General features: G+C 33.7%; 2 protein-coding genes across 2 annotated transcripts; one reads left to right on the forward strand and one right to left on the reverse strand.

Annotated features, from left to right (window-relative positions):
• Positions 1-1,134: 1,134 nt before the first annotated feature.
• Positions 1,135-4,349, forward strand: LOC114188628 (probable glycosyltransferase At5g03795). Its single transcript, XM_028077195.1, has 5 exons — positions 1,135-1,674; positions 2,562-2,851; positions 2,979-3,211; positions 3,407-3,564; positions 3,834-4,349. Exons 1-5 carry the CDS (start codon positions 1,135-1,137, stop codon positions 3,933-3,935), a joined length of 1,323 nt encoding a protein of 440 aa, XP_027932996.1. The 3' UTR covers positions 3,936-4,349.
• Positions 4,350-6,645: 2,296 nt separating this feature from the next.
• Positions 6,646-11,533, reverse strand: LOC114188079 (KH domain-containing protein HEN4). The gene is made up of 7 exons (XM_028076590.1): positions 10,752-11,533; positions 9,833-10,318; positions 9,440-9,715; positions 8,594-9,001; positions 8,424-8,506; positions 7,493-7,604; positions 6,646-7,090 (listed from the first exon to the last, which is right to left on the reverse strand). Exons 1-7 carry the CDS (start codon positions 11,343-11,345, stop codon positions 6,953-6,955), a joined length of 2,097 nt encoding a protein of 698 aa, XP_027932391.1. The 5' UTR covers positions 11,346-11,533; the 3' UTR covers positions 6,646-6,952.
• Positions 11,534-12,399: the final 866 nt, after the last annotated feature.

Raw genomic sequence — 12,399 nt, forward strand, 5'->3', positions numbered from 1 at the left:
ATAACTTATTCTCAGAATATTAAAATGTTATTTCGTAAAAGATAAATCAAAATTGTTTTACAAATTCATATTCAGAGTAAACTAAAAAGTTTCTGTTCTTCCAAATGTTTTCGAGAACATTAATTCAAAATTTTAAATATTTTTATTAAAAAGTTACATTAAAAAAACGTAAAAGAGTTTTTAATTTTAATAAAAATCATTTTAATTTCTCAATGTCTTCGAGATACTAATTTACATTTTCAAGCAAAAAAACATTTAATGATTATATATTATTATATAATAAATTTGCATTATCATTTTAGAATAAAATACTGTTTATTATAAAATCAATTGAGTTTATTATATAACAGTTGTGAGGAAATGATAGTTAAAGATTATTTGATTTTCCAAGAAATTTTTGTTCTCTTACAAATAATTTTTTATTACTTCTTTATTAAAATACACCCGTTCCTAACGTCCACTGTTTGACTAGTTGTATTTAAAAAATGATATATAATAAAGCTCATTCTTCCGTTTCAATAACGTTTAAAAAACATAAAAATGTTGTTTAAAGAAAATCTTTTGTTATAAATCAAGCTAAGTTATTCTTGATATTTCTAACAAAGTTATGACGTCCTTTCCATGAAATTTGAAAGGGTCAAGTGTTTTTTTTTTTTTTAAGTTTTTCTATGTTTAAATATTTTCTTGAGGTCTTAAATTTTACAATTTTGAAGAAAAAACATATTATAGAATAAATTTAAAATTATTTTTATTACGAGACATTTTAAAATTAATAATTTAAACAGTTGAAATTTATTTATGGATTTTATATTTTACAATGTATTATAAAATCACTATTTCGAAATATATTAATTTTGAATGCGTAATAAGTACTTTTAATATATTATAGTTTAAAATATTTTTTAAACCAAAATATTTTAAAATGTCATTTTTTATCATCGGAAGAAGTTATTATTTTAAAAATACAATAATTGAGATAATTCTCTGTTGTACTTTTCTGCTTTGTAAATTCTGAAAATTAATTTCGCAAAATAATTTAGAAAACTATAACAAAACTCAATTTAAGGCACCTTTCTTCAGACCTCCATATAGCAGGAAGAAGATCGTTACAACGAATCTCATTTTCCCGCCACAATGTCACCTTCCCAAGAAAGATCAATTTCCGTCGAAAACCTTCTGGGGATCAGAAACCACCCCCGCGGCTCTTGCGGCTGCGTACACCGCACCACCGCCGCGTGCATAGTCGTCAACATCATCTATATGCTCGTGCTCTACGTCTGCTTCAAGCAACTACACTCTCCCCTCCGCCAGGTTCCTTTCAAGTGCTCTCATCTTACTTTACTTCCAAATCCAATCTTACATTCACACCATTTCGTCACATCGAAGTTCGATTCCTATGCGCAGCGTGTCTTCTTGTTGGATTCCACTGTGTTCCACTCTCCGGAGGAAGCTTTCCACCTAGACTACGAGCGGATGGAGGAGGAGTTCAAGGTGTTCGTGTATCCTGATGGAGATCCTGAAACGTATTTTCACACGCCAAGGAAACTCACCGGCAAATACGCCAGCGAAGGATACTTCTTCAAGAACATCAGAGAGAGCCGATTCGTCACCGACGATCCGCGCCGAGCTCACCTCTTCTTCCTCCCTATTTCTTGCCACAAAATGCGAGGCAGAGTATGTCCTTTTTTTTTTCGTTTCGACACTAGTCGAATCAATTATCCAAAGCTAATTTGTGAATGAATTCACAGCGTGATCTCAACCATATCGATCGGATTGTGTAATAATGTAACTAAATTATTGCCATATTGCAGTTAATAGCTTAATAAGATAAATTTCACCATTGGATTCGATCTGTTCTGAAATGAAAATACCACTAATTTTGACTCCGAAACTTTAACCTCACTGTATGTAGTCAGTGATGAAACTGTTTAATTCTTGAAGCATTTGAATATTCATCACTTCAGTCCCTAAATGTATGAATTTAAGTAAATTTTAGGAACTAATTTGAATTATTTTTTAATATTGAAGAATTACCTAACATGATTTATACCACTACTAAGATTACTTACTTCCATTTAGGAGAGAGGATAATATGAGGAAACCGGTATTTTAGTCGTTCTCAAATGGTTTAACCATTCAACAAGCCTATTTAGTTAAACTTCTTAATTACATTTTTATATAAAATAATTATTAATAATTTCAAAACTATCTAGCATTTGTGACTCATTCTTGGAGGGGATTCCTGGAAAAATTTAACAACAATAAGACCTATGTTAAACTTATACAAAAAAATTACATTGCCTCCTAACTAAAACTTAATATGAAACTTCTTCCTTATTCATGTTACTCAATAGATTAAAAAGGATATAACACTCTCAATACCTAATTATTTATTCATTCCAAGTTAATTTTGCTTAAATTTAAATTGTTCATAAATCTGCAATAGATTCTCGAATAGTGGATATGTTTGTGTCTATGACCTTCAAGTGTTATATAGTGGTGGTGGAAGCTGCCTATCCTAGTTTTCGATGTGAGTTGTAATGCACAAACTAATTATGCAGGGGTTGACTAACGAGCGAATGACTGATGAAGTAAAGAAGTATGTACAATACGTAAAATTTAAGTACCCTTACTGGAACAGAACCTTGGGTGCTGATCATTTTTTTGTGACTTGCCACGATATTGGAGTCAAGGCTACTAAAGGTGTTCCGCATCTGATGAAAAATTCTATTAGAGTGGTTTGTTCATCACGTTATGACGACGATGATTATATTCCACACAAGGATGTTACCCTACCACAAGTGCAGCTACCATTTTATAACCCTCCAGGAGGGAATGACTTCAAGAATAGGTTAGCTTAATATTTTATTTTGTTATATTCTAAATCAATCCAACAGAATTGGTATCTGAACAAAAACTAGAATTCTTTAACCCACCAGAAACAGAAATTTCATTTCATGACAATGGAAATATTGCAGGAACACACTTGCTTTCTGGGCTGGTCTTTCTGATTCAAGATTGAAAGATAATCTAAGAGCTATGTGGAACAATGATACTGAACTAGACATCCAGAACAACAGAATTGATTTTCGATCGACTGGACGTGTGGTATTCATGGACAGACTTTATAAATCCAAGTTTTGTTTGTGCCCTCAGGGGCCTATCGGCAGCAGTCGTATCTCAGACTCGATCCACTTTGGGTGTGTACCAGGTAAACCATATCCGGCACCTGAAAATCACAACTTCTTGTGCTCAATATTTTGTTAGTTACCTCAAACTTTTGGTCTTACTTCACATATAAGCTATGCCTTTAGTTGCCATAAATAAAAAATATGCTGTTGATCATCTCCCTTATTTGTCTTGAAATACTGTTCCCTAATGGAAGCTCTTGTCGGTCTTTCTACAGTTATCATGTCAAACTATTATGACTTGCCTTTTAATGATATTCTGGATTGGAGGAAATTCTCTGTTATACTGAAGGAGAGGGACGTTTATCGGCTCAAAGATATTCTCAAAAGCATGTCTGACAAAAATTTCATGATATTGAATCAGAACTTAGTAAAGGTACTATCAATATAAAGTTCAGTTTATCAACCTATAAATATTATGCGATTCGATGAGAGATGATGAGGGTAGGGTAGCAGTAAAAGAACTGATGTTGGTTATCGTAGTATAAGAAGTTGGAAGTTTGACATCTACTTTCTTTTCAGTTACATCATCCTTCCAAATTTCTAAATCAAAGAAAGGAAATGAGACATTGAGTATTGCTCGTCAGAAGATGATAACTCCTATTTTTCCTATCTCTCTTTTAATTTGTTGCTTTTGTTGTTCAGATCCAAAAGCATTTCACTTGGAATACACCTCCTGTCAGACTAGATGCATTTCATATGGTCATGTATGAACTCTGGCTACGCCGCCATCTGATTAGGTACTGATTTTTTCAATGAATTTACGCAGTGTTATAGAAAGCAAGGAATTGTTTCTGTACTTAAAAGTTGATTCACCACTCCTGACCCCACGTTCGAAAATCCGCAAAACAATTGTAACCTGGACTCAAAATTGGCAAGGAATTGTTTCTATACATAAATGTTGATTCCCACTTCTGACCCCACCTTGGAAAATCTTCAAAACAATTGTAACCACAAAAGTAATTTTTTAGCTCGAGAACTTCTCTGTATAAAATACGGGAAGTAACAGAGCCCCTTTTAGTAGAATAATTGTTTAGGTCTGCACGAAACTTCAAACAGTGGAAGAAATAAAAGGTATTTTGAAATGTGCTTGCGAGAAAGCAAAAGAAGCTGGTGCATATACCAAAAGACTGTTTAGGTCTGCATGAAACACTAGTGTACCTTCAGGAGTACTCAAAGACTTCATTGCAGAATTCTGTGATTTTCTTAGCGAGATTGCTTTCCTAACTTTTTACCAAATAGGATAGTTTTTTAACATCTCCAAGAAAAAAATTTCAGACTTCAAATTCCAATCCAATGAAAAGCCGTAGACTAAATTCTAATCAACTGTATTTCTCTTATACTATTTTGGTATTAGAGAAGCTTTTATTAAAGTATTTCTTTTAAGAAAGTAATAAATTCTCTTAAATAACCATCTCTTTTGGAATATGCTACTAAATCTAGTTCTTAGAAGTAAACTTTGTACTGTGAAAATCAAATTTAGATAAAATTATTAATAATTGTTTATAAAAGAAGATAAAATAAATTGTAAAGGTATAATGAATCAAGGTTTTTGATTGAAGTAAAAAATTAATTGAATTTAACTATATGAGAAGTTTAATTATTTTGTTTTATTTTTCTACTAGAGCTTATAAAGAAGTATGAATCCAAGTGGCTATATTTTTGTGGGGATAGATAACAAAAGAGTGGAAAGAGATCAAATTACATCTTTCTCACTTCTACCATATGCTACACCCTTCAAATATCTTTCAATTAGATCATGTCTTTCAGATACTCACAGTTAGATTGAAAATTCTTTTTACATATAAAAGTATATATTGTCTTATAATCAACGCGATACATATTTTTAAAATATGAATCATTAGATCACTTTGGTGTTGTTTACTTTTATAAAATTAAAGTTTTATATGAATAATTAAAATGATATAAAATTATAGTTATAATTATTTGATGATTGTTTAGTCAAAAGTAATTTTCTTATCCCCACTTTCATGTTTGTTTTTTCTAGTAAAATTATGGTGATTAGTGAATCACCCTTGACTATGCGTGGTAGTCCTACAGAATTGCCCATAATGTGACTTCAAATCACTTCGAAGCTTTAGTAGTATGACGAAAGATTCATCGGCAATCTTTGTGCATAAATCGACATAGTTGAAAAATGTTACTTAGCAACAAATTTAAATATTTAATAAATTTAAAATTTAAGAAAAGTATATCAACGTATCAAAATACCGGGTTTTTTTCCCAAACTGGTGCAATTTTTTTTCAATTTCCTAAAATTGTGCAGTTTTTTTTTTTAATTCCCGGCAGAGGTAAGTCGTGAGAAAATGGCACGACTTCATCTTGAAGAAGTCGTGCCAAAATAAGGCGATTTTAATTAAAATAAGCTGAAATCGTGTCAACATGGAGAGACTTCTGTGTTATGAAGAAGTCGTGCCATATTCAGACGACTTTAATTAACATTTTAAGCAAAGTCGTGCCAATATGGAAAGACTTCAGTATTAAATTGTTAATGAAGAAGTCGTCCCATATTGGAAAGACTTCAGTGTTGTATTGATAATGAAGAAGTCGTACCATATTGGAACGACTTTAGTTTGAAAAGAAATAAATATTTTTTAGTCATATTAATTAGTTAAATAATAATGCATATAAGTAATTAAAAATTTCATGATGATTTTAGTTTCTTATAATAGGGCATGAAAGTGATCTATGAGAGCCTGTGTCACAAGGAGGTCTTCTTCGGTGTCGTCTAGGTCTAGGTGAAGATAATGATGATGACGATCCAGTTCAGAGACGACACCGAAGAAGACCTCCTTGTGGCACAGGCTCTCATAAATAACTTTCATGCCCTATTATAAGAAACCAAAATCATCATAAAAGTTTTAATTACTTATATGCATTATTATTTAACTAATTAACATGACTAAAAAATATTTAATTTTTATTCGAACTAAAGTCGTTCCAATATGATACGACTTCTTCATTATCAATACAACACTGAAGTCTCTCCAATATGGGACGACTTCTTCATTAACAATTTAATACTGAAGTCTTTCCATATTGGCACGACTTTGCTTTAAACGTTAATTAAAGTCGTCTGAATATGACACAGCTTCTTCATAACACAGAAGTCTCTCCATGTTGGCACGACTACAGCTTATTTTAATCAAATTCGTCTTAATTTGGCACGACTTCTTCGGGATGAAGTAATACCATTTTTTCACAACTTACCTCTGTCGAAAATTTAAAAAAAAAAAACTGCACCATTTTAGGAAATTAGAAAAAAAATTGCACCAGTTTGGAAAAAAAACCCAAAATACCGTATCTTAGTTCATATTCTATGATTCATTTCCCTATTTCCTTTCTCCTGTAGTCATCATAATTTTTTTTCCTAATTGACTAAAATTATAATCAGCATAAAAAAGCATACACATCAATACATTACGATGCATCATAATTAATATGAATTAAGTTTTCATTTTCTTAAAACGGAGCCTATAAATATCCGATGTAAACTGTACGAGTTGAAAGAAGACATCTGGTAGTAGAGATACTAATCAGATGAAATCTTAAAATGAAACCATCGATCGAGCTAAACTGCTGCTTGGTATGCACTAAAGAATCAAGTAATGATTGATGTTAAATAGCTACACTACACTACACTACACTAACGTCACTAACCAAAGATAGTTGGTGACTGTTTTTGAGATTGAATAAATCATACAAGGCTGGATATTACAAGATTTGTCATGTCCTCTATCCTGTCATGATGAGCCACTAAGAATAAATGCTTGGAGAAGGCTCTGCGCTGCTTTGGTTTCATCAGGTGAACCAGATATGATAATAGTCCTGTCTCTTGTTCCAGGACGACGTTCATGGACAACCACCTTCGCACCCGATATCTGATAGGGACAATAAAAATAAACAAATTAACTTCATATGACAAAGTAAAATAAGAAAAATGATTCATAATATCAATTATAAAAATATTAAAAAGCACCTCAATTATTGAAAATGCAAGAAAAAAAGGACTATTTTATCATCTAGTATAAAATTGTCATTCCATCAACCCTTTGCTCAGTCCATTGGTGAAAATATCAAGAGACCAAGTTGATAATGATAAAAAAAAAAAATCACATGATTTTCGAAAATGGCAGACTGAAAACAGACACTTCCCTAACAGATAGATAATTTAGAAATCAAATCAAATGTGGATCACAAATGCAAGTTCATAAGGATGACATGATAAGTGGTGAACAAGTTAACAAAAGTTTAACATATATAACTTATTCAAGCTTATGCACCTGTCTTAGACGAGCCAAATTGCTACCATTTTCCCCGTATACAGAATCAATAGTATCATCAGGAACCACAATTTCTACTGTCGTATTAGTCACGATGGCAGATTTACTTCCACTGCAAAACATAAAAAGAATAATAAGAAATTGACAATTGTGGCATTCTATTTTATATGTTCAGCTGTATTTTCATCACTTTATGTTGCCTACAACTTTACCCAAAAGCAAGGATTTCAAATAAGAGAAAATGAACAATAGCACAAGAAAAGCAGTGGCAAAAATAGTATATATACAATGGTTTGTCACCAGACACAGAACATCAATCAAATGAATGAATACAGAAGTCACGTAAAATAGAGAAAGGCAGTTTCTAATTCTAATACAGACTTATTACAGAACACCTGGCGCAGGATATGGTAGTTTCTATTGCATGTTCAAATAATAAATTAACTTTCCTAACTTGTGCCAGTGTGAAAGTTATAACTAAATTATACCTTAAAAACACTCAACTTTTTAAGAATTATTTTCATTTTTCCATCACATACAAAGTATTTATAATGCATGATACAATGTCACTAAATATTCTTGAGTTCAGAAAAGAGAAGGCACCCTCAGTATTGCAAGTTAGAAAATATTACAAGACGGCAAAGTTAGGCAAATTCTCGAGAGCGCTACTTGAAAATGTCAAGGGAAGTTCAAGACTCATCCACATTACATTACATCACACTAGAAAAATTAGCACATTACTGATACTAAAATCTTAAAAATTGAGATAACAAGAAACCTTGACGTTAGTTTTTGACCTATATATATATATATATATATATATATATATATATATATATATATATATATATATATATATATATATATATATATATATGTAGATTTGCTATTTGGGTTAAAACAAGGCTAGTTTGTTTAGTAAATCAACAACCTGACAAGTTCTAAGCCTCCTCTACGAGATGTCAATCCCCAATTAAAATCATTCACTCCTCTTGAATTTATCCCAGCCATTGTCTGCATCAAATTCAAATAAGAAATAGTTAATAAAAATAATAATTTCTTAGGGTAAAATTGATAGCAGAGAGAGAGAGAGAGATGTACAGGTGGTGTCCATAACCCTGGTGAAGAAGGACGATCTAAATTTCTCGTCCACAGCCCTGGTGAAAAAGGACGATCTAAATTTCTAGCCCACAGCCCTGGCGAAGGAGGACGGTCTAAATTTCTAGTCCATAATCCTGGGGAAGAAGGACGATCTAAACTTCTAGAATGAGCAAGATGATCAATGTCACGAGAAAAAGTATGCCTATTCAAACTATGAGAAGTGACTGCGGGTAGTTGGCTTCCAAGAGGAACAACATCATGCAGTCTCCCATAGGGGCTGTTATCAACTCGTAGAGAAGAAAGACTCCTTGTTCCAGCACTATTCTCAGTGCTGGCAAAAAGATTATCTCGCAGTCTACCAGTTGCATTATATAGTGCATCTTGCACACTTGAAAAGTCTCCTGATATCTGAGGGAAGAAGACAATATAAATGGTATAACTTATAAACACCTAAACATCATTATCATGCCTAAAACAAATATAGCGAAATACATATCCTAGGAGTTTTAGGCAAACATATAAATGCTTTGGGAAACAAGATTGATCTCTGGTAAATTCTTATCAGTGCAAGGAAAAACTACAGATAAACACTTAAGGGTGATAAATATTTCAGAATGAATGACGAAAGAACAGATGCATATAATTTAAAATATTCAAATATCACATAATCAAGATGAAAAAGGTGACTATCATTACCAAAGTAGCCCCATGAAGGATGAGAAATTATATTTTAGTTTGATGCGTAACAATTTATTGGTGTTGCCAGATACACAGAAAGTTTTCTTCAGCATATTTTAATTGTAAAATGAAAAAAAAAAAAAGGAAAAGAAGGTCTAATCTCCAAACCTGCACAACTTGATCATTATCTGAAGCACATTTTGGCACTTGCTCAGTCCCAATTATTCTTATGCTAGCCCCAGTAGCCTTCCGCATTTCTGATATTATTAGTCCACCTTTTCCTAACAAACAACCAACTTGGCTTGATGGGACTACAAGTCGTGCAGTAACAATTGACCTGTTACTTAATCCAGAGTCTAGCCCCCTCTCAAAACCAGATTCAATGGACCTGGAGTAAACAAGCACAGCAGCCTTTTGTGCTGGGGAATATCTTGACTCAGGATTCTGTATAAATTGAACCCACGCTTAATAAGTTGATAAAAAACAGTAATTATAATAATAATACACACAGAACTGAAAGACACAAAATAAGTAAAAATGGAAAGAATATATTTATCAGACCTCGGAAGCAGTAATAGTAATTACTCGGTCCTCACAACCAGCTACTGAAGGACCAATAATTATTCTAGCCCCGGTCTCACTCTGAAGAGCTCTAATAATATTGCCTCCCTTTCCAATAACACCTCCAACTCTATCATTTGAACAAAGTATTCTAAAGGTGACTTCCTGCTGAAGTGCCTTTGGTTCCAGGGAGGAGACTCTATTAACTTCCGCTGGCAATGAGTGAACTCTGGTACCATAGCTGTTAGAGCAACTGGACAAAGAAGACAATGCAGAGCTCCTTAGCGGAAGACGATCTATAGTTTCATGTGGTACTGCAGTAACTGCAGTTAAAGCCTCACGAGGAAGTGCATCTATGGCTTCATACTGAACCATTTCATAAGGTTTGCTTCCCATTATCTTTGTTCTATCAACAGGAGGACAATCTTGAAGACGTTGGGAGACCGCAACAAGTGCCTTCTTTACGGATGACACTCTACCTTCTATCTGTCACAGTACACAACCCAAAGATATTATCTCAGCATAAGAAAAATCTTCACACCATAAAAATTTTGAAGCCTAATTACCTCCAAAACACGAAAAACTAACCCCACAACAATAAACTAACAATCCATATAGAAATATGAAACACTTTACCCCAAAAGCTTGAATGAAAACTAAAATCTTGACCCTGAAATATTAAATGAACACACACTTGACCCCGAAACCCATTCATGTCTAAACAGAAAAACTAATCCACTACAATAAACTAACAAACCATATCTAACAGATGAAGCGCTTGATCATAAAAACTGGAACGATACTAGACAACGAAGCAACAGAATAAACAATAGCAGTGGTAATCGAATGCCTCAGCAGTGTTATCCTAAAAGTTCAAGTGACAAATCCAAATGTGAAGCAGAGCGAGAAGCAAAACTACCTCAATGATTTCATCCGAAGAGGAGGCACAAAGCGGCAAATCATCAGTTAAAACCCTAATTTTACATCCGGTGTTCTTCTTGATCCTCTCCACCACTCTCCCGCCCTTACCGATGACGGAGCCGGCTTGCGCCGCGTCCGCCACAAGCCGGCAAGACATGAGCATGTCGCCGACGTCAACGCCCTCCGTCTCCGCTGCCACATCGAGGATCCTATCGAACACCAACAGCAGCGCTTCCTGCGCCTTCGAAACCTCAACGGCCTCATCATTTCTCAGCAGAACCTTGCCGCTGACGGCAGCATCGGCAATGACCAGGATGATGCGGTCCGGCGACTCCGGCGACGCGTCCTCGATTCGGATCTTGGCACCGGTCGATTGTTGGAGTTTTTTAATGATGGAGCCGGACTTGCCGATAACGCCGCCGATTCGAGAGGCGTTACAGAGCAGGCGGAAAGACGCGTGGCCCGGCGGCACGGAGAGCGGCAGCGGCGGAGGCCTGGACGACCTGGAGCGCTTGGAAGGCCCGTTTGGAGGAAACGGGTTCGGGTCGGGTGCGGAACGCTTTGCTGGCGGAGAATGAAAGGTGCTTCCCATAGTTATCTTCTTTCTCTCTACAAATGAATAAAAAATTTCGACAAACTTTTGAAAGTAAGAGTTGCAGAAAGAGGAAGCGAATGAGAGGGTTCTGCACTCTGACGCTAAAATGCGCAGAGGGAGAAACGCCGGTGCGCACCGCGCCTAGGGTTTCTCAACGCGCGCAAACAGAGGCTTTGCTTTGTCACTTTTTTCTTTTATTTTATATATATATATATATATATATATATATATATATATATATATATATAATATAAATAAAATGACATATATATTTCAGTATCATTATGAGACGACGACGTTGACGACTTGATGGGGTGACGTCACTACTTAGCGTCACCACCAAAGCTTTTATATATATTCAATTTTACTAAAGGGTTTTATTAATAGCTTTTTATTATAGAATGTATAGAATGTATATATTTGGATTTAAGTTAAGAGAATTTAAAAGTACTTCGGTATCTCAAATTTTATTTTTTCCTTTAGATTTTTCGGAATTAACAGTTAATTCACACACATTTTTTTAGTTGTATACCAGACATAGTTAATATTGCTCTAAACAATATTTTTTATCATTACTTGAATGTGACCATGTAGATTCTAGATTTTATGTTGTGTTTCCATAAGTGCAAGTTAAAAGTATGGATTTTTCATATGCAGATTGTTTGTGTGTTTTCTATTTAAAGCATTTTTCAAATCCTTTTAAAATGTTTTTAGGTGTTCTTTTATATATTTTTTTAATTATAGTTACCATATACAAAGATTTAATGGTAATTTAATAATATTGGTTATCTTCTGGGTTATCCATTAAAAGAGAATAAAAGTCACTATAAATCCATAATTTAAGAGAAAATTGGGACTACGCTGTTGTTCATAATTTACATGACATTATTTAGATGTTGACTTGTAAAATGATAACAAATGTTAGATAATAAATAAAGACATGTATGGCCGCTTTTTTTTCTATTTACACGTGAAATATTTATAGTCTACTTATTATTGTTGATGATATTTTATCAATGAATATAGTAAGGAGTAAAACTATTATGTTTGA

The sequence above is a fragment of the Vigna unguiculata genome, chromosome 6 (assembly GCF_004118075.2).
Source record: "Vigna unguiculata cultivar IT97K-499-35 chromosome 6, ASM411807v1, whole genome shotgun sequence".
Classification (NCBI taxonomy): domain Eukaryota; kingdom Viridiplantae; phylum Streptophyta; class Magnoliopsida; order Fabales; family Fabaceae; genus Vigna; species Vigna unguiculata.

Excerpts from the sequence above, each read along its gene's own strand:
- LOC114188079 (XM_028076590.1), bottom strand. The coding sequence starts at position 11,345 with ATGGGAAGCACCTTTCATTCTCCGCCAGCAAAGCGTTCCGCACCCGAC. Across the intron at positions 10,319-10,751 it reads CTTCGGATGAAATCATTGAG|ATAGAAGGTAGAGTGTCATC; the intron begins GTAGTTTTGCTT and ends GTACTGTGACAG. Across the intron at positions 9,716-9,832 it reads TTACTATTACTGCTTCCGAG|AATCCTGAGTCAAGATATTC; the intron begins GTCTGATAAATA and ends CAATTTATACAG.
- LOC114188628 (XM_028077195.1), top strand. The coding sequence starts at position 1,135 with ATGTCACCTTCCCAAGAAAGATCAATTTCCGTCGAAAACCTTCTGGGG. Across the intron at positions 3,212-3,406 it reads CCACTTTGGGTGTGTACCAG|TTATCATGTCAAACTATTAT; the intron begins GTAAACCATATC and ends GTCTTTCTACAG. Across the intron at positions 3,565-3,833 it reads TGAATCAGAACTTAGTAAAG|ATCCAAAAGCATTTCACTTG; the intron begins GTACTATCAATA and ends TTTGTTGTTCAG.